Raw genomic sequence first — 25,266 nt, forward strand, 5'->3', positions numbered from 1 at the left:
AAAACGAGGATCGGATCACTTAAGGGGCAGGTCATCCGAGGAGCATATCTGCGCGTCTGCAGCTCCTGTATCTCGGTTCTTGCTGGTGATGTAAGATGGCGGTATCACGCATTGTACAGTCACGGTCTCAGGTGAGCGGAATTCCACGTTCCCGTTTCGTCTGGCATTGCCGCAGAGCCGTTGTCTTTGCAGAGACGTTTATACATCGCATAGACGTTTCATTTTAATCTGGTGAGCTATTTCTTTTTGCCATGCATTTTTCATCATCTTTTCGGGTGCATTAGCGAGGCAACCGCCATTTTTCGTATTTGATAGTATAACTTTAATAGTAGCTATGAGTGTAATGTCATGAGAAAATCAAGTAGTTTAGGCAAGCATGTGTACGCATTTATTTAAAAGGTCTGCCGACTAAAATGCCTTTAAAGCGAATCTAAGTTAGGGTGTCGATCTGATTTGCAAACTGGAATTTCATGGTAAAAGGCTGGGTAAACATACGCTTGCTGGTTTAAACTTAATCTGACTGCCACACAGTCTATAGTTTACCCGAAACCCATCCGCGTTTTAAACACATGAATATGACATGCATTCTGACGTCAGAGCTGTCTGTAAAGAGCCTGCTGTTGATTCCTGAGAGAAGTATTACATTTGTATGCCAGTAAAATTAAAGAACATGTGGATCGTCACACAGGATTATTATGGTGACCAGTTCAGATGTTTAAGTGGGAATCACACGGGTATCGTGTTTATTGTAACCCCTGGAGCTATAGACTCTTTTTGTATAGAGAATTTGAGTATACATTATTGTGTCGTGTGTTTGTGGGACCATTTTATACAGATGGATAGATTTGTGTTATTTTCATTCAAAGAACAGTCTGAAGACAGCCTTGACAGGACTGTTGCATTTCTTGCATCATCATCACAAACAAATCACTGCATAATGGATATAACCAAGGTTGCATTGTTTCGATCCATATCGTATTTCTTTATTATTTCTAAATAATTGTTCAGTAGGCTACGTGGATTTTTTTTGGAGTCCAGACATTTTTCAAGATCGGTTATGAAAAAATAAATACTAACAGCATTATAAATATTAACAGCATTTTGATTTTAATTCAAACAGGCTTCTGCAGAGCAGTCGCATCAGATTAGAGACGTTTGTGTAATCTCTCTGTTGTTCTTCATGACTCATATTGCAAAATGTGAATTGCATTGCCAGAAATCTGCCTACAGTTCGTGGTATGCTGGTTTGACGAGGTTAATAGTGAGCTAAGGAATGACGACAACAATATCTCACTCTGGGATTTATGAAAATCAAATTAGCAATTGCAAAGGGTGCTCATTAAATTCTAACTAAAAATAGCACATAATAAACAATTTATCTACTGACATGTCTTTTTGCCTCTTCTCTTTACCTCTCAGGGCACCAAACAGAGGATGGCTGTAATGGGGGCTGTGGAATGAGGTAGTAGTTTGTATAGTTTGGGATCACACCAGATCTAGGAGATAACTATACAGCCTACTGTCTTTCTCACAGCTGCTTCCTCACATCATATACAACATACCTTCAGTAAACAGGATTTGTGGATAGCTGCATTTATGTGCAGTATTCTGTGTTGTGTTTCTAAATGTCCATATCCAACTGACTTTAACACTGATCCACTGTTTAAAATAGCATAACTGTTTTCATAACTGTACTGTGAGTTATGGCTTAACATGTTAATTGTCAGTCTAGTAGCTGACTGTGACAAGTAATAATTAAATGTGCACTTTGCTGTTATTTATTAAAAAATAAATATACTCATGTGTCTCTGCTTGTTCCACAAACATCACTGATATCAGCTCAGAAAATAATTGTTTTAATAAAGATTTTTTAACAAAATAAAAGTCCACTAATCCATCGAGATTCCATGCTTACTGTAGTAGAGCACATTGGCGTTAGTAATGATTGCAGGCTTTACTTTTAAAAGGGCTTTGTTTTTACTTCCGTATTTTGACGCATTTACGAGTGAAATGGAATTTCTAATGAGGAAAAAATCGTGGGCGTGGCTTTCCTCTTTGCGATTTAATTGGACGTAGACAACAGTCGTTGCAATTTGAAATGGAACTGGCAGCTTGAAGGGGAGGAGTTAACGGATGCTCCACCCAATCCGTCATTTAAGATGGACAGTCATCTCATTACAGGACGGAAGTGCATTTTCAGATTTTAACAAGATTATGAGGGCACGCTCATTTTAAAAAGAGAATGACACACATTGATAAACTATTTACAATAAACGCTACAATATTTAATGAAGAAAATAGGCATTGTAATTGTTTATTTCACTGGGACTTTAAAGACGGTTTTAAATGCTTTAAGCAACATCAAATATGAATAACGTCTCAATAAAACGAATGACGAGCTCAAATTTCATAATGGAGTGTAATAGAGGGTTCATAACACGCGATAAATCGCGCATGGTTGCACGCTTGAACATTTTGAGTTTACTCGCACCATTCGCGCCTGAAATTAACTTCACAACACATGCGATTCGCATCAAGGAAGGGTCTTCTGCCAGGCGGCTCGAGTCTCGTTGCGAAATGGCTGACAATGATTTTGTTGAGAGGGTAGCTGCTACGGAAGGCTGAAACGGTGTTCTGTCGAATTGTGCTACCCTGGTGTTGTGATTGGGTTGGAAAGGGGTAACTTAGGTTTAGGGGTTGGGGTTATTGCTGTTTTGTATGGAGGTAGCAAAATTCGACAGAACGGCGTAGACTCGCCTACATTTCAGCCAAGGCGCTTTCTCAAACGAGCCTGTCAGTACACGATCCGTTCCACCTGCACGATCCGTTCACGCATGCGCGTAATTACGTATTAGAAAACGTCATGGTTTTCCTACACTATTTGTACCGTGACGCAGGCGATGAAACGTTTGACGGCAGGCGGCACAACTGGCGGCATATTCTTTGTTTACGTTTTGAAATGTCGCTTACGTTACCATGATTACGATGTGTTTATGTGGTTGCCAATCCAAAATAATAGAGTTGTTACATGAACATAGATGATTTTGGTTTCATGTGGAATAAAGTATTTTTATCGACTGCAAATCTTCAGTTTCATCCAAAATCCTTTTTACGATTCATTGCTGTATCATGTCTATTAACCTTACCGTGTTTGGATCTAAGGCCAGTAGTATTGTCAAAGACAGTTTGTGTCGTTTTTTAAATTAAAATCTGATAATAGTAGTTGACTTTATGTAGTAATTTATTAGTATGGGCCTATATATAGGCTAATATATCTATCCATTTAATCTAAATTAGTAAAATAATCCATTCAATGTCGTTTACAGAAGCCAATAAGGAACATAACACGCATGTCTAACTAGACTGTAGTTCTTTCTTCATGTAAATTATAAAGTCAGGGGAAACATTACAGTATTTCAAACTGACTTGACAGAACGCATAGTGAAATGAGACCAGGTGGAACGAAGCGAAGTAAATTGAGTATTGTATTTTATTTAACAGTAAAAAATATAAATAAAGTAAAACAAAGCTGCGCAAGGGTGGAACAGATCGTGCAGTGTCGTAAATCGTCGCAAAACAAAATCATCATTTGCGCATGAGCGGTTTCTACAACGTAGTTGTGCGCATGCGTGAACGGATCGTGCGTCGTTGTGCGCATGCGTGAACGGATCGTGCAGGTGGAACGGATCGTGTACTGACAGAGCCTATAATCACTCGCGCTTAACGCTTCATTCGCGTCTGGTGTGAACGCACAGTAACTATTGGCTGAGCACATCCTGTGAAGTTGTCAATCATATTTATTGTAGCCAATCACCGTAAAAGGCATTGTCGCGTCCGTATATCCGATTGGCTCGCGCTGACGTCGTACTGTGACGCCATCACTGGCATCCAAGCAACAGCGGCGTGTGAATATGGCGAACATCAGAAGCGTCAAGGTGAGAGAACGAACGATTGAATGAATTCATTAAATTCTCAGGTCAGGTTGCTGCATTAATTCCATTTTCACGCGTTGCTTTGTACCACGCATGGTTCCCGTCTTTGTATTCTGCAGTTATTATCATGTTTTATATAAGTTATAGCCTCAATGCTATGCTAACTAGTTGATAAAACTTTAAGCAGGTGTGACATCAATGCTTAGCCTAGGCAAACAATGGGGAATGACATGCTTTCCTTTTAGTAATAAAGTAATCGTAGGCACTATAAACCCTGGTTTGCTCTAGAGTCCAGCCTCACTGTTTTGCAGATCTTAAAGAAAGTTTTACAGTTAACACCGCATGACTGTATTGTGTTTGTATATTGAAACGTCACTGGCGTTTTGCACGATGTGTCTACAGTAAACTGACCACGTCGACAGTATCTAATTTTCTAAATGTGTAGATCGTCCATGCATTTATAACATCACACTTAAGCCTAATATGTGAAGTATACTACCTGTGACCCGCTCTGACTGACCCTGTGTAACAGGGTATGGTAGGTCTGGTGACAGGAGGGGCTTCTGGCTTGGGGAGAGCCACTGTTGAGCGACTTATCAGCCAGGGGGCCAGCGCTGTGATCCTAGACCTGCCCAGCTCAGATGGTCACAAACTCGCTGCTTCACTTGGGGACCGATGTGCATTTGCCCCAACTGATGTAAGTGATACTTTTAAAAACCTTTTTCCATTTTACAGCCTGCTTTAACGGATCATGAACTATTCACCTTCGTTTTTAAATTTAATTTATTTGTGATCAAGGTCACATCGGAGTCGGATGTGAAATCGGCTGTTGATTTGGCCAAGGAGAAATATGGAAAGGTGGACTTGGCGGTGAACTGTGCTGGAATCGCTGTGGCTGTAAAAACGTACAACTTCAAAAAGGATCTTCCTCACAGTCTGGAGGATTTCACCCGTGTTATCACTGTAAGCTAAATTTAATAGTGTTTAGTTGTTTATTGGTTAAGTTTGAATCATTCAGTTTATTAGAATTATTTCCATTAAAGGTAAACATTGCCGGGACGTTTAATGTGATCAGACTGGCTGTAGGGGAGATGGGGAAAAATGAGCCCGATGCTGATGGGCACAGGGGTTGTATCATCAACACAGCCAGTGTTGCTGCTTTTGATGGGCAGGTATGCCAAACACAATTTCTTAATCCTTGAGCAGAGCTTTCTTACAGTGCAGCATAACATAATTTTGAATGTGTGTTGTTTACCCATTGTCTATTTTTAAAAGGTGGGCCAAGCTGCATACTCTGCTTCTAAGGGTGGGATTGTGGGAATGACTCTTCCTATTGCACGGGACCTTGCACCAATGGGGATTCGTGTTGTCACCATTGCCCCAGGTCAGTGATCATGATACGTAAAAAAACCAATGTTAAAAGTACAGATGGGTATGTTGTTTATATTTGTCTACTTCTTTACATACAGGCCTGTTCTCCACGCCCTTGCTTGCAGGACTACCTGAGAAAGTTCAGAACTTCCTGGCAAGGCAGGTGCCCTTCCCCTCACGTCTGGGAGATCCAGCTGAGTTTGCACATCTTGTGACTGCGATAGCAGAAAACCCCATGATTAATGGTGAAGTGATTCGTTTGGATGGAGCCATTCGCATGCAACCTTGAAGGAAATGCTGGGAAAAAGGACATAGTGAGAGACTAAGTGTGGTAACACAGGAAACACCTAAAAGTGGTCTATGGATGAATTTTCAACATAATACAGTATAAAAAGATCAGGATTCTTTTTATGCAAGTATCACTGTGTCACTGACATGTCGTTTTTTTTAACAGATTTTTACACTCCTCAGGTGTTAATTAATAATGACTGTTCACATACATGTAGATGACATGTGTCCCTGTGGTAAGAACTCGATTTGAAGACTGATCAAATCTTTAGTCTAGACCTGATTAATGTCTGAAAAATGCCTGAAGTGTAATAATACAAACCTAAGGAGAGTCATGCTTAATAGTAGTTATGTATTTGCTGAATGCATTTTTGAGTGTAAAATAAAAATATGTTAAGCATAACGGAGTTATAATAAATATTTCAGTTGAAAACCATTTCAAGGATCAGTTGAATTGAACTAAAAATATGGCAAGATGGTGCATTTAAAACACTGGAATAACAAAACTGTCAAGTAATACCTTTTTAATTGTGTGATTCATACTCTTATAATCTGCTTGCTGTTTCTCTTGTTGTTAAATTAAACTCTTATAGTTTATGGACAAATACCCCATGTTTTTGTTCAGTAACTGGACCAGTAGAGGGCAGAATTGAGCAGGACTGGAAGCTCATATGGCTTTCTTTTTAGCCTTTTTCGCATTTCTTGTATATTGTGCATGAAATCAGACTATGAATAATTTATTCATTTATTACATATGTTACTAGTAATTAGCTTTTTTTAATCTAGTGACATATTTTAAACAACAGTACATAACACTTTCACATAACTATTTTATTATCAGGAAGCTGTTTAAATAAAACAATTTGGGTGTAATATGGGTCTATAAACACCAGACGACTTCCCAGAACCGTTAAAGATAAGTTAAACTTAAGTGTGCAAAATATCAGAAGCTGGGCACAAAGGTCCTGCTAAATCCTTTGCAGAACAGATTGACCGTAATTAAACCAAGTAAACCCAGATTGATGTTAGTAAATCTGCTTTAAGCACAAACACAGTTGATTGATTCTTGTCCATTGAGTAACAGTTTACATTGATTTAATTCTGCCTATCATAAAAGACAAGTTAACACTTAAATTATCTCAAACGACACAGAATGTACATATTTTTTGTTGTGGTTTTTGACATGAATCAATGCACAGATTTGTCCATTTATGAGATGTATCAAAGCACACCAATCAAATACACATTGCAGTCACAGCTTGATCAATCTCTAGTGTGTGTTAAAACAGATCAGGCCTCTGAGGAACAGCATACATGATGAATGGTTTAATCACCCAGTAATGGTTATTGAGTGTCGCCGTGTTGAATCATTTTACTTTCATGTGTTGTTACAACAGGTCATGGATTATATGGGGGAGTCTTTGATGGACAATTGCTGTCATTCCTTTTATTGTTGCATTGTTTGGAAAATTACTTAATTAACAATAGGCAAACAGAGCAGACTTTGCAAGGTCAAATACAGATTGTAAAGACAACCATGTGGTTTGGATAAAACAGGCAGTTGTTTCAAGAGCAAACTAAAAGACAGAGTCAGTTGTTTCAAGAGCAAACTAAAATAACTGATTATTCATTTATTTAATATGAAGGCCTATTATTTCTTTTCATTAATTAATGCCCAAGATTTTGCAAGAAACAAGAAGAACAGCAGTCAACTTTATCTTTATCCTCTAGGGGGCATAATACACAAGCAGTCCACAAGCTGATTGGTGTTTGGAGAGGCATTCATTGACAGCTTGTACATGCTTCTTTTGGTAACAAGCTGCTTCTAAAATTCTTTCAAGATATCGAAAACACATCAATGCTTCATGTTTATGTTATCAGTGTGTATCCCCATGAAGTCTGCTCTCTCTGCTAATCGTTGGAACAGTAAGCACAAGGACTCTGACTCTTTTGGAAAGATGGGGAACAGATGCAGAAAAGAGGAGGAGAGACAGTGAGCTGGTTGTCATTTATCTGGGTCAGCACGAATGACCTCTTTTCTCCAGTGAAACATAAACATGCACATATATAAATGAGTTAAAGGGACAATTCACCCAAAAATGAAAATTCTGTCATCGTTTACTCACTAACTGGTTGTTCCAAACCTGTATCATTTCTTTTGTTCTGCTAAACACAAAGGAGGCTATTTGGTAGAATGTCAGTTACCAAACATTACTGCCATAATAGGGAAAATAAATACTATGGGAGTCTATGAGGGATGAGATCTGTTCGGGTACTACTGACATCCTTCCAAATATCTTCCTTTGTGTTTAGCAGAACAAAGAAATTCAAACAGGTTAGGAACAATCTGAGTAAGTGCCTTTTCTGTTTTTGCGTGAACTATATCTTTATGACACACCAGTGAGAACGATAGCTTTAAAAAGTGAAAAAAGTAATTGCTGTTGCTAAATAAATGCTTTAATGTTTGCATGTTTACGTACACAAGGAAACAGGAGCCATTGTGAGGTTCCCTGTTATTTGTCATAATGACAAAACAGAAAATTACCTTAAACCAGGTTAAATATGTCCTGGACATGTTTGTGAGATTTGCTCGTATTGGTGAGCTGTATTTGATAAACTGCCAAGTCATTCACAGAAATAAAAGACAGATATGTTTGTTTCTAAACACGGCACAGCGACATCCCACTGATACATACCATCTGTAAGCTCCAGAGAACGCTGCTAACAGAAGCCATCCTCCTTGCGAAAGAAACAGAAAAAAATCATATGAAACTCAGGAAATAATAAAACCTTCAGCGGCTCAATGTATCCACCGAAGAACCAGAAAAAGTAGGATGATTCAAATGAAAAGAGTCCCAGAGATCTCAGATGTCCAGGGCCATTGGCAGGTTTGAATATGAGCATTATCATTCAATCCCACATTTACGATGCTTTTCACATCTGACTACTATAACCCAGCCAGACAATGCTCATCTACTTCTTATCCTTCGTGGAAACATATACACTGGTCTGAAACATTGGTTATGGTGTCTTTCCGGGCCCTATTAGTGATATTGTGTTGGTTTATCTGTTGAGCGCAGGCTACAGTAACAGTCTTTGTGTTGAGGGAGGGTAATCCTCTATCTCTGTGTGTGTTTGTGCCCGCTCGAGGGTTTGTTTGAGAAAGAGGAGGGAATCCACTAATGCTGCCAGAGCTGGAGAAACAAATAAACACTCTGTGCCTCCAAACCAGCCATGACAGCATAAATATTCCCACAACATTGGGTCTTTACAAGCGTAGACACAAATAGAGCTATTATTCATGTCTGTTATGGTCCTTTGAAAACTTGGACGCTTGGTGATTTGAACATAGCGATTTGCAAATACACGTATACCCTTATGTGTACAGATATGGGATTTATTTGATATTTACAGAATGTTCAATTCAAGGGCCATTTCTCTCGCTGGGAGGCTTGTGTTGTTTTCATGGTGGGGTTTGAAATAGCCTGCGATCACAGCTTTGAGAGCATGATGATCAAGCATTCCTTTGGAAAACACACACATTTTTTGACTTCATCCACCACTTTATTGAAGCATGACCAAAGAACTGATAGAGGTGATTTTATTTAATCAGATGCAACACTTTCAGGGTAACAGTCTCTCATGAGTTTCAGACTCAGGTGTCATCAAAACACGGTTGCTGAAAAAGCTTTCCATCAGAAGTGTCTCTCACCATGACAAAATGATCTTACTGGAGATCACTGTTGCCACGGTGTCATTTCTTTAAAACCTGCTTTCAGACAGAATAACACAAAACAGTGTAGGAAATCATTTTCAAATTGAGTGTTTAAAGGGACAGTTCACCCAAAATGAAAATTCTGTAATTACTCAACTGCTATAGTTGTTCCAAATCTTTTTTCTGTTGAGCACAAAGAAAGATATTTGGAAGAATGTTAGCAACTGACAATTCTGGGTCACTTTTTAGTTTTTCTTCTATGGTAGTCAATGATACCCAAGAATTGTAAAAACGTCTAAAAAGTCTTTAACGTAAAATCTATGTCATTTCTCTAAACCTCAAATGTATTTGTATCTTATCGCCACGGTCCTTTCAAAACCTTGCATATCCAAATTTGCTGTTTTTCAGGAAATGGAACAAACACTGGATTTTGTCAAAGTTGACAAGCACTTTTAAATAGTTTTTATTGGCTATATATTTGCAGAACCAGTGACCAATGCTTGCACCCAAAAGTTCTAATATGTACAGATATGTATACAGTATATACCAGTATGTAGTAATATGCACTCTTTAGGTGCAAAGTGTACAGATTTTGTACCTTTTTTTATGAGAGTGTACAAGTCAATGGAAGCCAATTTTATTTTGTTACCAGCATTCTTCAAAATATCTGAAGAAGAAAGAAATTTTGGGTTGAAATGAAATAAAGAATAAAAACATTTACATTTACGTTTATGCATTTGGCAGATGGTTTTATCCAAAGCGACTTACATTGCATTGTTTTAAACATTTGTTTATGTGCAATCCCCTGGGATCGAACCCATGACCTTGGCAATGCTAGCGCCATGCTCTGACGACTTTTTTCTCCCAAAGTTGTTTGTTTGTTTATTAAATGTTGTCGAAATACTTTTTATTACATTTAACAAAACTTTTTAATAGTACAGTACATAAAATATATTATCATTATACAGTCATCTGCTTTGGCATTGCTTTTCAAATGGGACATTCCATTCATCACACACACAGCCAGGCAAAAGCAATATCCTTTTAGGCTGCATTAATTTAATTACCAGCCACATCTGGAGCGTGAACACTGAAACTTTGTTAACAAGAACATATTGACATAAAGTGTCTAGATCCACAGCTACATATTTAAGTTTAAAGAGTTGTGAAGTTTTACTCCTTTTGGCCAAGTAAGCTAAATCACAGAGTTAAGAAACCCTTATCCCCAGCAGAGAGTAGTAAGAGCTTCGGACCATGAACCATCTTCCATTCATAGCAGCTTCTGCTCAATTTCTTTGTATTTCATAGACATCATTATCACAGCATGTATGATTGTCTGAGACACAGTCAGCGAGACTTCATTAGCAAGCAGTTTTGTCTAGAGTGAGTTACCCAAAGGAGCCTGAGCCGCGGCCAAATTCAGTCTATCTGTTAATTCCTACAGCTGGGTGCTGCTCTCACAAATTTCCCCTTGAGAGTGTGAAACTGTGTAAAAGCTGCTATTAAATGCATTACGGCTGCTGTTAGATGAAGCTCCCCTGAAATCCCAAAAATTCAGGATAAATTATTCATAGGATTCAAGTCATGACCGAAGTACAGTGTACACGGGCATCAATCCTGTCTTTGTGATTCATAGCAAACATATATTGTACACTGCTTATACGCACAACTACTTTATGCCAAATTTGACTTTGGCGTGGCACCCTGAGAGATCGATGAAATTATCTATGCGCAAGTCTTGCACCTTTTTTCTCGAGCATCTCATTTCACAAGCGCTCACACATCACCTCCACACATCTCAAATGTAATAAAACTCGTAATAATATTGGATGGCATTGATAATCACCTCGGAGAGCAATGCGAAAACCTGCAGCTGAATATAAAACACTTTTGCTCTAGTTTGTAACACTTGTGTGTCCCATCAATTTTAATATATTGAAATCTATTCAAACAGAGGCTCAATTATGCAAAAGAGTCAGAGTCAGATAAATCTCATACAGGACGCACCAGTGAGCCTCAAAACAGCCATCAGCACACTAAGGGCTAACATGACAACAAACACACTTACATAATGACTAAATTGTATTGCCTCAATTCAGATACAATGCACAGCTAGATATACTTTATGCCATGTATTCTTTATTTTGTGTGTTTGAAATGTTTGAAATTACGTCAAAGTCTCACTTTGTATTTTTGTTTTAAGCTACACTAGTGTCATTCAGGGAACAGTTTTTGGGTCTGGTAATAACAACAAAGCAATAATGTGGTCAGGAAGGGGGTGTTGAATTAATTTTTTCTGACAATACATTTCAATACTTCCTTCCTCTGAAATGTTTTTCTTCATTTAAATGTGATAAGAAATCTGAGTGAAATATTTGCAAACGTTGCACTTACTTTGTAAAGTTTTACATGGTGGTATGTATCTGTGCAAAAGTGCTGTCACAATGTCAGATTTTCACTACACGATTATCTTGTTCAAACCAATTCACAATAGAAATATTATATAATGATTTCTGTTGATTAAAAAAAATAATGATATCAGTCAAATCCATCTTTAGATTTGTTTGTGTCTTCTTTTTTGACCGATTAATCACATTCAAAATATAAGCATATGGAGGCAAAGAGAGTTCCTAACCATTGTGGCTCTTAAAGGTGCTGTAAGTTAAATTTAAAGGAAATGAATGAAATATAATATAAATATCTTTGTCTTTAGAGGTGTATAAAGACATAATTAAGCGTTATGTTTTTATTACTTTAGGATGAGCTATTTCTATCTACAGTAGACCGCAGGTTCCCTTGCATGGAATTCACCATTTTGTTAAAACAGCAGCCCTAAACGGACAAACTGCTCTACGTTTTGTAAATACATAATCTCCTTCGGGAAAGAAGTGAAAACGTGATGACATCTTTGTTCTGTGTTAGCCGCTGTGTTTTTTTGAAAAGGAGGGGTGAGGGTTGGAGCAAGCTGTTGGTTGCACCACACCCCTAGATGCCACTAAATTTCATACACTGGACCTTTAAAAGCTAAAATGTAAACATGTGCTGAACAATTTACAGTATTATCATATGTATTAAAACCACATACATTTTTATGATGTTAAAAGTTTTTTAAACAACATATTCACCATTATTGGTTAGATATGAGATACATTATGTTTATTATGAGGGTTAAATCGTCACAATTGACCGATAAAAAGCTGATTTTAAGTTTTTCAGCAAAATGTTAACACTAAACTAACATGACACAAACTATAAAACATCAAGTTTAAAAACCAAAACATTATTTCAGCCAACAAATATAATAGTAAAATAAATTGTATGAATGCATAACATTGCTGTACAAATATGTGTAACTTGACCTTTTTTTTCAACCAAGTATTAATTAAAAATGACAAACCCAGTTCCTGGGTTAAACTAACCCAACAAATGGTTAATATTTTACCCAACAATGGGTAGAAACAACCAAACATAGGTTAATTCATAACACAACGGCCATGCAGGGTTTGTTCCTTTTTGACTAAACGCTGGGTTGAAAAGTTTTACCCAACACTTTTTAGAGAGTAGACTCTACACTTAAAAAAACGAGTTTGAGTAACTTTCTTACATAGTCTTTTTTTCTTGTTTTCCAGTAAAAATGTCTACAGATTCTTGAATCGATGCATTTCTTGATGAGCAAAATGACCTAAGAAAATAAGTCTTGTTTTTACCAAAAGAATATGAAATTTCAGTGAATTTGTGCTTAAAACAAGCAAAAAAATCTGCCAATGGGGTAAGAAAAAGAATCTTGCATTAAGGTTTACTCAATTCAAGATTATTTTCCTTACCCCATTGCCAGATTTCTTTTAATTAACTGAGAAATAGACCATTCCCCATGTGGATGGATGAACAGATATTAAAATCCACCCTTAATAATATGTCATTATGGTCGACAAGACTTTTTCTTCAACATGTAGCACATCACTAAAACCGAACAAATTACACAAAACCGAACACCTAGTTCAGTGGAAACGAGGTGATTGTTACACATTTCAAGTGTTCTTCTGTGAATGAATCATTTCGAGGAGAGGGAACAGATTAGCTCTCCTATCTCAGAGAGTTAGCTTGTGAATTACTTCTTTGTCAAATTGCCTCTCCTTGTTGGAAATCATGCACAACCTGAAATTACCTCATTTATCATACAATGTTGCATTGTTCTATAATCAGATCACAGGTATGTGCGGCAAAAAGTTTGTTTGTCAAACTTTACCAGTGCGCCATGACTCTCCGACAAATTATTTCATTACATTATTAGGACAATTGTATTTCCACAAAACTAAATAGAAATTTCCGGTCTCTTTGTCATGACTGTACTGTATGGATACCCTTGGAATAGATCATACATGCACCAGTGCATTCAGGCATTCAGGTTGTGTCCCAACAGACTAATAGATGATGAGGCTGTGTAATTCTGTATTTAAAGAGACGGTTCATCCAAAAATAAATATTCTGTCATCATTACTTAGCCTCATGTCGCTCCAAGTCTTTGTGGCTTTCTTTTTTCCATGAAGCACAAAATGGGATAATTTAATGAATTTCCAGTTGGGTGAATTCAATACAAAGGCAGTACATTATAGGCTTATTATGATTTCATTGCCTAATAAAGCAACCAAGAATGTCAGCAAAAATGTATAAGAAAGGCTTTGATTTATACGAGGGCGAATACATCATCAAAATGTTAATTTTCTCATTTTGTGTTAACAATTCCTTTAAGAGTGTTAATAGAACATTAGACCATGTTACAAGATGTTCTGAATACATACCGGTGAAGACATTGATCAGACAGGAGCAACCAGAGAGCCATCACCCCTCACAGAGCACTGAACTATGAAATAAATGCCTTTCGTCTTGCGCTTTGAAAGACAGGTTCACTGCAGGCCGGACAGAAGCAAATGTAATGATGTTTGAATGATGAAGAAAATGCCCTTGTTTTGTAAAACAGAACTGAAAAGGTAACTTGGATGCAGTTATCGGATAATGAACCCAGGTCGGTAGGTGATGCAGATCCATTTTTGAGCTAATGTCTTGGCCAAGATCCTAATCGTGCCCTGAACAATCTGGCCAATGGAATTATTCGCTCAACTAAAGGCCTAATTAAAGATAAAGGGCTCCCATCTTTCTAGTCAGTGTTAATGTAAGTCTGATGGTCTAAACAAGGGACACTTCAGGAAGGTCATTGACTGTTGCCAATGTTCTTTGAAAACTTGTGTTCTGACATTTTTATTAGTATCATTCATAGAGGGCTTTCCCATGTCCAAAAACGAATCGTTTAATGGGGAAGTTTCCACTAACTGTTGACAGATATGCTAACCTGCAATGAGCTATACAGGTCTATTGAAATAACAATTGAAAATGGCAATCTACTGGTTAAAGGGATAGTTAAAATTGAAACGAAAATACTGTCAATTGCGTTCTGTCAATTTCTTACTTGCATTGGTTTTGTGTTTACACGATAGAAGAGAAGGGGTAACGCCGTTGTTTGGTTACCAACATTGTTCAAAAAACCTCCTTTGGTTTTCAGCGGAGAAAAGAAAGTCATGCAGGTTTGAAATGACAAGAGGATGAGTAAATGATCACAGAATCTATCACTTTAAGAACTGGGCCAGAAATAAGCGAATATTCTATGTTATTAAAATCAGGCAACCCTTTACATAAGGAATGGATTTGTTAACATCCACATCATTTATTAGTTCATGTTAATTTCAGCATTTACTTACGTATACATTTTTAAAATGGGTTGTATCTGTTAACATTTGTTAATGCACCCTGAACTCCTGCAACATAAGCTAACATGGACAAAGATGAATAAAGGCTTAAAAACGATATTGCCCATTCTTAGAATATATCAGCAATTTACAAATGCTTATTGTAACGTGTGATCTGAAATAAAAATCCTGGTTATTGTTTTTATATTTACGAAATGTAACAAAATGACAAACATTTTTGTTATTAATGCATCTTCTATTACAAGAAACACACTGAGGATTATATCTAGGTTTGGTTAAAAAAGAGGGATTGTCTTTGAAGAAGCAATTGCAAGTAGTTGCAAGTAGTTTTCTGAACCAACTAAATGAATAAGATTCTGCCTTGGGGTTCAATAGACCTTTTCCAGAACTTCAGTAACACAGCTTTCACTTTGAACATGAAGGCTGAATTGTTCTAACTCATTACTCAAACACACACACGCACACACACACAAACGCACACACACACACACACACACACACGCACACACACGCACGCACGCACGCACGCACGCACGCACGCACGCACACACACACACACACACACACACACACACACCAGGAACAAAAGAGAGAAACGTCTCTCAAAAGACCTCTGCTGTACAGCCCCCTCTGAAAAATTGCAAACGTATCAACAGAATGATGGTGACACGTATCTATCAGCGGGGCATTACAGGGGCAGGGGACCGGCAGGCACTCCGCGATCTGCTTCTACAGCAATGCGCTGTAAATTTACAGGCCGATAATTATGAGTCTTTTCAGGAAGATAAAGGCAAGACCCTGTTTCCCAAAAGTAATAAACCTGACATACGCACCCTTGTTGAGGATGAAAAATGTTCCCCGGCAACTGTGGCTGTCGTGCATGCTGGTTTTCTTCAACTGGCATGCTATGCAAGCAATCTCCTTTCATCACAGTGAGAGAATGCAATTTCAGAGCTCATATCCACCAATTTTCTGTAACCCACATAAGGGAGGAAAAATGTTAACTGAAAACAGGTGAAAAAAATGCACACTTGACACATTTACACTTTGGACTGCGAATACTTTTTGGATCAAATCTGAGAAAATTATTTGAGGGATTTTGCATACGTCATAGTTGAGCGTCTGAAAACTATTTTGAGAGATGAACGGTTTTTGCTTAGCAAACAATACACCTTTATTTGAAAGAATTTCCCATTATTCCCTGACAATCTGATTGGACAAATAATTGATCTTGCATTGATTTTTGCCAAATTTCTCCCCTAATGTCTGAGTTGATATTAGCTTCTATTTTATTTATACTGTATATCAACAATATCTAAAGAGATAAGTATCTATGAACCTGAATACATAAGGACTCAATCCCAGTCATGTGTTAGGTTTATAGGTGGCAACTTTTCATTGGCGTTCCAGACAGAGTTTTGCATTGGGACTGATTTAAACAGTCATCTTCTCCGATCTAATCTGTGCCACTCTAGTTCATGTTAGGAGATTGAGATTTCTCTCCCCAAAATGGAGTTTGGCAAATTGATGTGTGTTAAAGGAAAGTGGAGCCATTTTATATCAGTGTGAGCCTGCAGGCATTTTCTACTGACAGGCCCTGTGCGAGATCTGTCCATCACTGTGATTCTGCTCCTTTCCCCGTTCACAAAGAAATGTCCTTCGAAGCTCATTTCAGCAGATCACACCGAAAAACACACATACACACCAACACCTGTTTTTCACTAAAAAGGAATATTACAGCATTGCTCGGTGATCGGATTTAAGGGGTCAAAATGTAATTATTGGAGAAATTGTTTCAAACCCTGAATATGAAAAGATGTGGTGGCCATTTCAATCACTAGATGTTGGGGTTAATGGAGAAATCTTACTTACGTAAGTATGCTGTCTGGTCTTGGTATGCACTTTGCATCAGGAATCAAAGACCCAGACACCAACCAAAGAACTGCAGAGCCATTTCAACAAGTCTTGTCAAAGAACTCACTATAGCTTTATTCTGCAGCCGTGTGACCTTGACATTTTCAGCTAGAATGCCGCTGTGCTGTTGCCATAGAAAGGAGTATGTTCGAATTAATCAGCTAACTTAGAGTTTATGCAACATTGAAAAGTATTGATACAACCCTCAGCACAGACTTTACAGTTATCCAATTAACCTACAGTAATTAGACTAAAATGAAGTGACCGCTTGAACAGAGGATGACTATTTCACCCATAATCAGACAGACGTTTGAAAAGACATCATTTAGACAACTGAAATGAAAGGTTATTACATCATTTAATTATTGAACTTTTCCTAAATACATGTAGAAATATGACTGTTTATTTGCAGTATTTGAGCTCTCAAAAGAGCACCGTTTCTGATATTTTGACCTGTTTCTTCAGTTTTTATTTTCTGCAAATAAATGCACATTATAAACCATATTTTTATTTGAAGTTTGGGGAACCAAAACAAATACCTATAATAATAATTCAATTCAATTCAATTCAATTTTATTTATATAGCTCTTTTCACAATTTGCATTGTTCCAAAGCAGCTTTACAGGGGAAAATAAGAAAACCAAAAAAAGGTAAAATACAATACATGGATAATAATAATAATAAATTTGTTTAAAATAAATAATTTTTGAAATGGTCTCTCAATTCTTTCAGTGGCTGTGTATCACAATATCACAGATTGCAAAGATAATTGTTTTAATGTTGATTCAATAAATGTGTATTCTTAACATTTAATAATAAATTATCTTTGCTATCTGGATTAGGCCCTAAATATATGTACTGTACATAAACACTATGTGAACAAAAGTATTGGGACCCCTTGTAATGAACATATTATGATATTCCAGAAAATTGTGTTATAGCAACAGTTTGGGCAGAACCTCCTTTATTCCAACATGCCTCTGTGCACAAAGTAAGAGTCAAACAGAAATTATTGATTCAGTCTAGTGTGGAATAACTTGAGTGGTCTGCATAAAGCCTTGATCTAAACCCAGCTGAACACAGCACACAAACCCACCAATGACTTGAACACAGGTGTACAGTCACCTCAGAACAAAGAAAATGGTTTCATAAATATTTCATATGGTAGTCAATGGTAGATTATTAATATTTGTTTTGCATTTCTAGAATAGATAAATATGTTTTCTAGAAGGGGGCGTCCCAATACTTTTGTCCATATAGTGTATATGTATTATAGCAAGAGAAATGCAGTCTTCTTTAAAACAATATAGATACTGTTTATTTGTGAATTAGAGAGAACGGTTTAATTAACATCCTTAGTTGAATAAGAAATATGCTTTTCATCTTTGGGAAAGCATCACTTCCAGTCTTCTGACATCATCATCAAAATCTATATGCCTACAGCATCTAGTGTGTCACTGTGTAAATGTCCTTGTCCATTCTGGGTGTTCTTAAAATGGGGGTTAGACCTGGACGGTCAAAATCACTTTTCGACTTTCTCTTTCACAGGCCTCTCAAAATCCATTTGGATAGAAGTCCAGGCGAGAGGTCAAAACCCATAACTCAACTTCAAAGGACGGCGAATGGTGGAGCAAACAAGCCAACATCACATCTTTCTCAAAGCTACACTTAATGCGTCTCAACATGTAAAAAGGAAGCACTGAGACCAGCAGAGCATCTTTGTTTACAACTCACTGTTCTGCACCTGCACAACAATAAACATAGAATTGCCTATAAACAGGACTCATAAACATATTCCACCCACAAAAGCTGAAATTCCACAGAAGAAAAAATGCCTGACGTCTGATTTAAGGATTATTAGAGGAGAGTGAGGGCCAGAAGCAGGAGCAGCTGCTCTCTCTGGAGATGTTCATCAGCATTCTAGAGCGGACGCCTCTACAGTCATATTTGATTCCATATGGCCGCTCTTTCAGTGAAGTACCTTGGTCCATTAATTCCCAAATATCTGCTACGGGCATTTGAATGCTTCGAGAAAGGATATACACTGAAGAGTGGCCATTAAAGCACATAATCTGGACTAGTCAAAAGTGACAGCAAAACAAGGACTTGATTCCAAGGATGAAGCAGTGTGGTGTGATGTGATATGAGGTGGAAAAACCATTTCATTACAGGACGGGATGTGCCAAAGTGTGATATACTGCAGCTTTTATTTACATCTTTTTATCCAAATCCTTTCATTAGATCAGTATGTGCATTCCACTATCCGTTGACCTTGATGTTCCTTGAGCTACAAGAAAGGCAATTTAAATACAAAGCCCATTGGGATTGTTTAGGATTCAGTTGGCTATAATTCTTCGCAACCACTTTTATATTAATTGCCTGTGGGAAAACCAGCAAAGGGCAAAGTGCATGGCTTTATTAGCTCAACGCATGTGCTCACACTTGCTATCTTCCCTTCTGTCAGACATAACCAATTAGAAGTAATAGGCTTCTGTTGTTGTTCCTCACAGGTGTACATATATCGGAGCTGTTCACTTAACTGTGGTGCTGAATTCACCGAGGGGGAACGGCCGCTGTCCATGGTCCTGAAGACACTGTGTGTAGTCAGAACCAGTTAAACTAGCCATTGACAATCACTTCAAGAAAAACCCAAATGCCATCCATCATATATTTGCCCTTGGCTTATCACCACGTCTCAAGTCTTCACACCCCACAGCTCCTCCATCCTTCTTCCATCTTCTCTATATCTCTCTGCATCAAGTCCCTCTCGTCCTCTCTCAGACGATACTTGTCAGTGAGATGTGCTGTGTGGTAAGATGAGTGTATGTGTCTGTGGGGGGGTTGGGGGGGGGTGGTGGTGCGTATATTTCTTTCTCAGACCCACAGGGTTTCAATCTCTCCATTGAGATATCAGAGCAGGTGCCAGATGCCTGGAGCTCATAAAAAAGGACATCATGCTTTCGGCTCACCTCCAGCCGCTCTGTGCCCACACGTCTCCGGTTAACTCGCTTAGTGCTGACTTTTCCTTCACATTCCACCCCTTTTCCTAACGGAGTTACACAGTTATTTTCTGTCGTGTCGCAAGCTATTCTCTCAGGACTGCTTTATGTCTTCAATAAAGTCGCTCGTCAGAGGACCTTATTCATGAACGCTTTTACATCAAAAATGTACGAATAGAATAAACCAAGTGTCTCAGTCTCATCTGTTCCCGTGCCTGTTTCCCCTGTGTTTTCCCTTGGATTCCATTCCCCATCATCCTCCACTTTCCAGCACCAGTTCCTCATTACTCATCACTCTCATCTGCCAGCCATCACACTCGTCATCGACTATATGTGTATATATTCACACTCTGTTCTGCCCATCTTTGTCGTGTCTTAAATGCAAATGTCAACGTCTATGGTATTCTCCGGTGTTGTAACTCTCGTGTTTTCGTTCTTTGGATTGTTAATGCTGCTTGTTTTGTATCTCCTCGGCTGTGGTCCTTGGCGTTCCATTACACCGGGGAGATGGGATAAATGACAATTTATCAATTGTCACCGAGTACAGAGACGAGTGGCTGGCAAAACAGGCTTTAATATACAGGACACGAGCCACATCTCTCTTAGACGAGATATTAAAAAGTGTTAAATTATTAAACCGTGTCCTCTTGACCTAAACATGCTCAGTCAGACAGGGCGTGCGGGTTTGAAATGTTTAATCAGATTTTTCATAATACCCGACTGGCTTTGGTGACTCTGCTTAGGATCATATCAGAGACACTGAAAGTGCTTATTTAAATGCACCTGTCATCCGCCGGCTTTTCAAATGAATATAAATATGTGAGTCCAGTTAGATGGGGGCCCAGATTCAGATGGATGTCCTTAACACAGTCGAAATACAAATGCACACATAATGCAAATCCCTGGCATGCCATTAAAAATAAATATACGCTCTAATTGAGTGTATGCACAGTAAGGCCATTTAGAGGCTGCTTTATGTGTTCTCTGTTGTCATTAGTAATCTCTTCAGGGTAGGTAGAGAAATTCTGTAAAGCTGGGGGGGAACTTGCTGAGGGACAGACTGTATTAGGTTAAGACAGTGAAGCTGGAAGAGATGCTGTGCAATGTGACTGTCAGACATGAGAAATAAATGGGTAAGAGAGACAACAAGATTCTATCTAGTTTCATTCTCTAACATTTACTTTGATTTCTCTTTGTTATAATCCACATAAAATATTCAGATAAAAGGGTGTAAATATTTCAATATCTCATTACAAAAATTCAGCCTTGTCAGCACAAAGCAAACGCAGTCTGAGAATTAACAAGAGATTAAAATGATGTTTTCTTTCCTCCAGGCCTCCTGAAACTCTAGAGTTCTGCTTTTGTAAACAAAATTCCTGTTCTGAGAATTGTTTTACATGGTCGACTGATTTTGTTGAAATGTCTCTATTCTGTGTTACCGAAGAAAAGCATCAAAATTGTTTTGTTTCCTCTGTTAATCCTGGTGCTGCTTTTCTCCTAACAAGATAAACCGATGACAGACTTTTTATTTACTTGCAGCTCCAAATATTTGACAACATAATTTAGAAGTTTTAAAGAAAGGAATTTCATTTCGTCTCACTTTGTCTCATCTCAATCCATTAAATACTCATCTCAGTCCATTGAATAATCACAGCAGCAATTTCCATTTTATTTCTGCATGGTAAGGTGCATTTCCTCCTAAACGCTGATCTCACCTCACAACCAATGTGTTGATCACAACTTCCATCCAAACACACCTTTGGTGTGCCATGAAAGTCAAGATGTGAGTCTGAGGGATTAATGATCAAAAATAGGGTAAACTTTGATTGGCCTAAAAACTTTTTTCATAAGCAAAATTCTGTGTGAATGCTTGAACATATTCACAGTCAGAATGCTATATTCTCTCCCATTCCTATCAGATCTCTTAGCCGGAAGCAGAAATAAGAGAAGAACTGTATTACACCCATGTCATTTTAAGACTTTGATTCTATTTAAAGTTCCTCAAAAACAGCTCAGACACAATAAATCAGCAAAATCCTTTTCACAGATATTTTCATATTCGCCTTTAAATCATGGTGAATAGGTATGATTTTTACATTAAGGGTATATCCATTTGCACGTCAAAGGACATAAAAATCTGAATTGTTGATGATTAGAGAGGTATGAAATAAACTGCCTCCTTTCAGGAGTAGAGATGTCAAAGAGGAGCACGTAAATCTGTTTATGCTTGTAAATTTAGCTTCATCCCACAGAACAGTATTGCAGGTTTGAAAACTTCTCAGGGGTAAAATGGAAATCAATAGGTAGAACATTTAATATTTTGGCAAAAGACAAAAGAAGAAGATACTTGGATTTCAAAAACGGTGGACGGCTACAATATTTCTATAAAAGCAATGCCATCCGTTTTAGACAGTCAGTAAATTGAAGACGTTTTTAATAATTACATTTTAGATGGGAATGGGGGTGGGGGCTTGAATTGGACAGCACAAAAGAACCATTTTATACAGACTACAGAGCGAGCTGAATGCTGTTTGATGATAAACATCAAAACGTATTGGAGAGGAAGCTCTTAAACCCACTTACATATTTGTTAACTTTAACACACAAAAAGCATGTTTTTACAGAAGAATACATGCTTGTGCTTACTGGTTTCTCCGAAAAACATTAGCTAAATTCAGACATTAAAGAGAAAAGCAAACAAACCCCTAAAGGGTCTCAGTTGGCTAAAAATGGCTGGAGTTAGCCGATTCATCCAGGAGTAAGAGGGCGTCGATTGTAGGCTTTCTTGGAGAGAGAAATAAATTCCACTCAAAGAAATAAGAATACCTGTTTTTTTTAGAAGCATCGTATGATCAAAACTGCAGTGGATGTGTTTTAGTGGGAGTAATGTCAGGTTTGCTGCAGCCAGCAGGTGGAAGTGAGCTGCTCAGTAAGAGAAGCAGTAGGCAGCTTTGAGGGAAAGCTAAAATATCTGTGTTAATGCGAGTTGCCAAAATTGTGACATCTGTATTTCATCAGGCTTCAGTGAGAAGATATAAACATTTTAGATTTCAGGCGTTTCACAACACCCAGGCATGATTTAAAGGTCTGCCTTAAAAACTTAGAAAATTCCCATTACAGGCTGTCTATCGTTGACCAAGCACCAGATTCTTGCTATAAGGCTTCCTGGGGCCCATTTCAATAAGGAGATTCAACCAACACAAAGTTAAAATGTGAACTCTGAGTTGATTTACTCAGAGAATCGCTACTCTGAGTTTTCTGTTTCAGAATAGCTGATTTCAATGAGTTCAATCCACTCTGAGTAAGTTCACCCTATACGCGTATGCACCGCACCTTTAAAAAGCCATCATCAATTGAGCGAAGATAACACGATTCACCATTGCAACGGCACGTGACAAAAAGCGCACCGTTTATTTCTCGCCAGTCGAATTGGAGGTACTGTTACAAGCGTGCAGCGAATATGAGCAAATTTTTTGAAAATAGAGCAACACAGCCACAGCAGCAAAAGAAAGAGAGTCGGCGTGGGAGAAAATTGCTTTGCGTGTCAATGCGTAAGTTTAATTGTCAATCACTTTTATGTTCATTTTGTTGATACCGTCAAAATGTGAATCTCTCTCTCTCTCTCTCTCTCTCTGAGATGGTGTGAAATAAATAAGTACATAAGATTCTGCACTTTTTAGAAAATTTGTGACATGTTAACCACTCTACTCACTCAACTAAAAATTAACAGCTCTTCAAACTCAATTTTACTAATCCCATTAAACACTAAGATCATTGTCTGTGGTCAATAGTTAAAAAAAGAGGAGTGTCCATCTTGTAAAATAGGGCAGCCTGAGCAATTTGCAAGTGACAACTAAGTGACTACAGGTCTGTCAAGCTTTGGGGCTCAATTACAAGCTGAGGTTAGAGGGATGGAAAACCACTGAGATCACAACCGCGATCTATAATCATTGAAATGCAATAATTGCACAAGCGCAAATATTGATTCCGTGGCTGCTCTAGGGGGATTTGTGTTGCTCTGGATTCAAAAAAGTTTTGATAAATGTCAGCTGGCAGTCATCCGTGGGAATGTTACATTAGGATACAAATGCCCAACATCATTCCCAGTTTCCAGGCAGGTTTAGATGAGAGATCACATATAGCTTAAAGCTATCCGGGCTCTCTCGTATTGAAAGAAAATCTTGCGTGTGACTGAGAGAGAAATAGAGAGAGAGAGAGAGAGAGAGAGAAGGTAGAGAGTAGAGGGAGGGAGAGCGAGTGAGCCAGAGTCCCGCCCTTCAGTTGTGTTTAAATGTGAAGCGGAAAATCATCTCTGTGGCTCAAGGGAGTGAAGAGGCGATTCTAGTGTTAGATGAGCGGGTTTGCTACGCGTTAAATCATAGCCGAAGCTCTCTCTCTCTCTGTCTCCTGCTTTTTGTTGGTTATATAGTGTCTCTGACTTCAGCTTCAGTGTTGAAAAGCTGAGTTTCTAAAGGAAAACACTACCTGGATGCAGGGATAACTGGACACCTCAAAATGGATGGATTGAGGACAAAGTGTTGAATTCTTCAGCAGTTCAGCCTGAATGAAACAGGTACAGAACAATTTCATTTATTTCACATGGTTGTATTTTTTTATTTGGTATCAGAATGACAGGTGTTTAAATATCCAGGTTAACTTGGAATAGAGACGATAAAGGTTGGCAAGCAAATAGAAAACAAGTTGAATAGATGAAAAATGAAAATTTGGATTCTTCTCGGCTTAAACGCAGAGCTCACTGAGAAACAAGCCTGAATGCCTTGATCTGGTTTTGCAATCCATGATTTTCATGCATTAGAAACGTCACCAATATTAATGGTTGGGTCTTTTGATAAGTTCTGCTGACATTTGTATAGCTTTATAGTCTGACATACAATTTCAGCTCCCGTTGTCTGGAAAAAATCTGACTGCATAGCAATAACTTATTAATTTAAGAATAGACATACTTTAACATCGGAAGCAGACTGTCAAGGAGACAAGGAAAATAACTGATTGACACTTACATACAAACGTGGCCTAATATGTTAAAAACAAGGCAATCTACATTCCTACTTTCTCTCACTTTGTCTCAAGCTGAAATATATGATTTCTATAAAGATATCATTAAAATGTCAGGTTTGAATGCATCTCACAGCACATTCATACAGCACAGTGCTTATGCAGAGGTGGTGTGGACATGTGGATGCAAGGACAATAAAGATCAACGATAGATGTTTACCTTGTGTGAGCAAAGGTGAGCTCCACTGTACAAGAGACAAAGGTGTGAA

The 25,266-nt window shown here is 38.0% G+C and overlaps 2 protein-coding genes across 4 annotated transcripts in view; both read left to right on the plus strand.

Moving 5' to 3' along the window:
• The first annotated feature begins 2,514 nt into the window (after positions 1-2,514).
• Positions 2,515-6,347, plus strand: hsd17b10 (hydroxysteroid (17-beta) dehydrogenase 10). 2 transcript variants are annotated; one of them, XM_079478179.1, is made up of 7 exons: positions 2,515-2,789; positions 3,702-3,935; positions 4,465-4,629; positions 4,731-4,895; positions 4,976-5,104; positions 5,208-5,316; positions 5,402-6,347. In XM_079478179.1, the coding sequence occupies exons 2-7, from the start codon at positions 3,912-3,914 to the stop codon at positions 5,590-5,592; spliced, it is 783 nt and encodes a 260-aa protein (XP_079334305.1). In that variant the 5' UTR covers positions 2,515-2,789; positions 3,702-3,911; the 3' UTR covers positions 5,593-6,347. The 2 variants fall into 2 exon arrangements, with proteins under 2 accessions (XP_079334305.1, XP_079334306.1); XM_079478180.1 differs by lacking the exon at positions 2,515-2,789 and having other exon boundaries at positions 3,881-3,976; positions 5,402-6,321.
• A 17,874-nt stretch (positions 6,348-24,221) lies between these two features.
• The window catches only part of tafa1a (TAFA chemokine like family member 1a), a 35,850-nt gene continuing 34,805 nt past the window's right edge, over positions 24,222-25,266 (plus strand). Inside the window, exon 1 of one of the 2 annotated variants that reach the window (XM_079477512.1) lies at positions 24,222-24,554. In XM_079477512.1, the coding sequence (XP_079333638.1) occupies positions 24,546-24,554 (9 nt within the window). In that variant the 5' untranslated portion in view covers positions 24,222-24,545. The remainder of the gene's footprint in view (positions 24,555-25,266) is intronic. The other variant, XM_079477513.1, reaches the window with a different exon arrangement.

Source organism: Barbatula barbatula, assembly GCF_947034865.1.
Source record: "Barbatula barbatula genome assembly, chromosome: 17".
NCBI lineage: Eukaryota > Metazoa > Chordata > Actinopteri > Cypriniformes > Nemacheilidae > Barbatula > Barbatula barbatula.

Bases quoted from the DNA above. Each gene is read 5' to 3' on its own strand.
- hsd17b10 (XM_079478179.1), top strand. From the start codon at position 3,912: ATGGCGAACATCAGAAGCGTCAAG. The intron at 4,896-4,975 runs GTAAGCTAAATT...TTTCCATTAAAG, and splicing joins ATTTCACCCGTGTTATCACT to GTAAACATTGCCGGGACGTT. The intron at 5,105-5,207 runs GTATGCCAAACA...TATTTTTAAAAG, and splicing joins TTGCTGCTTTTGATGGGCAG to GTGGGCCAAGCTGCATACTC.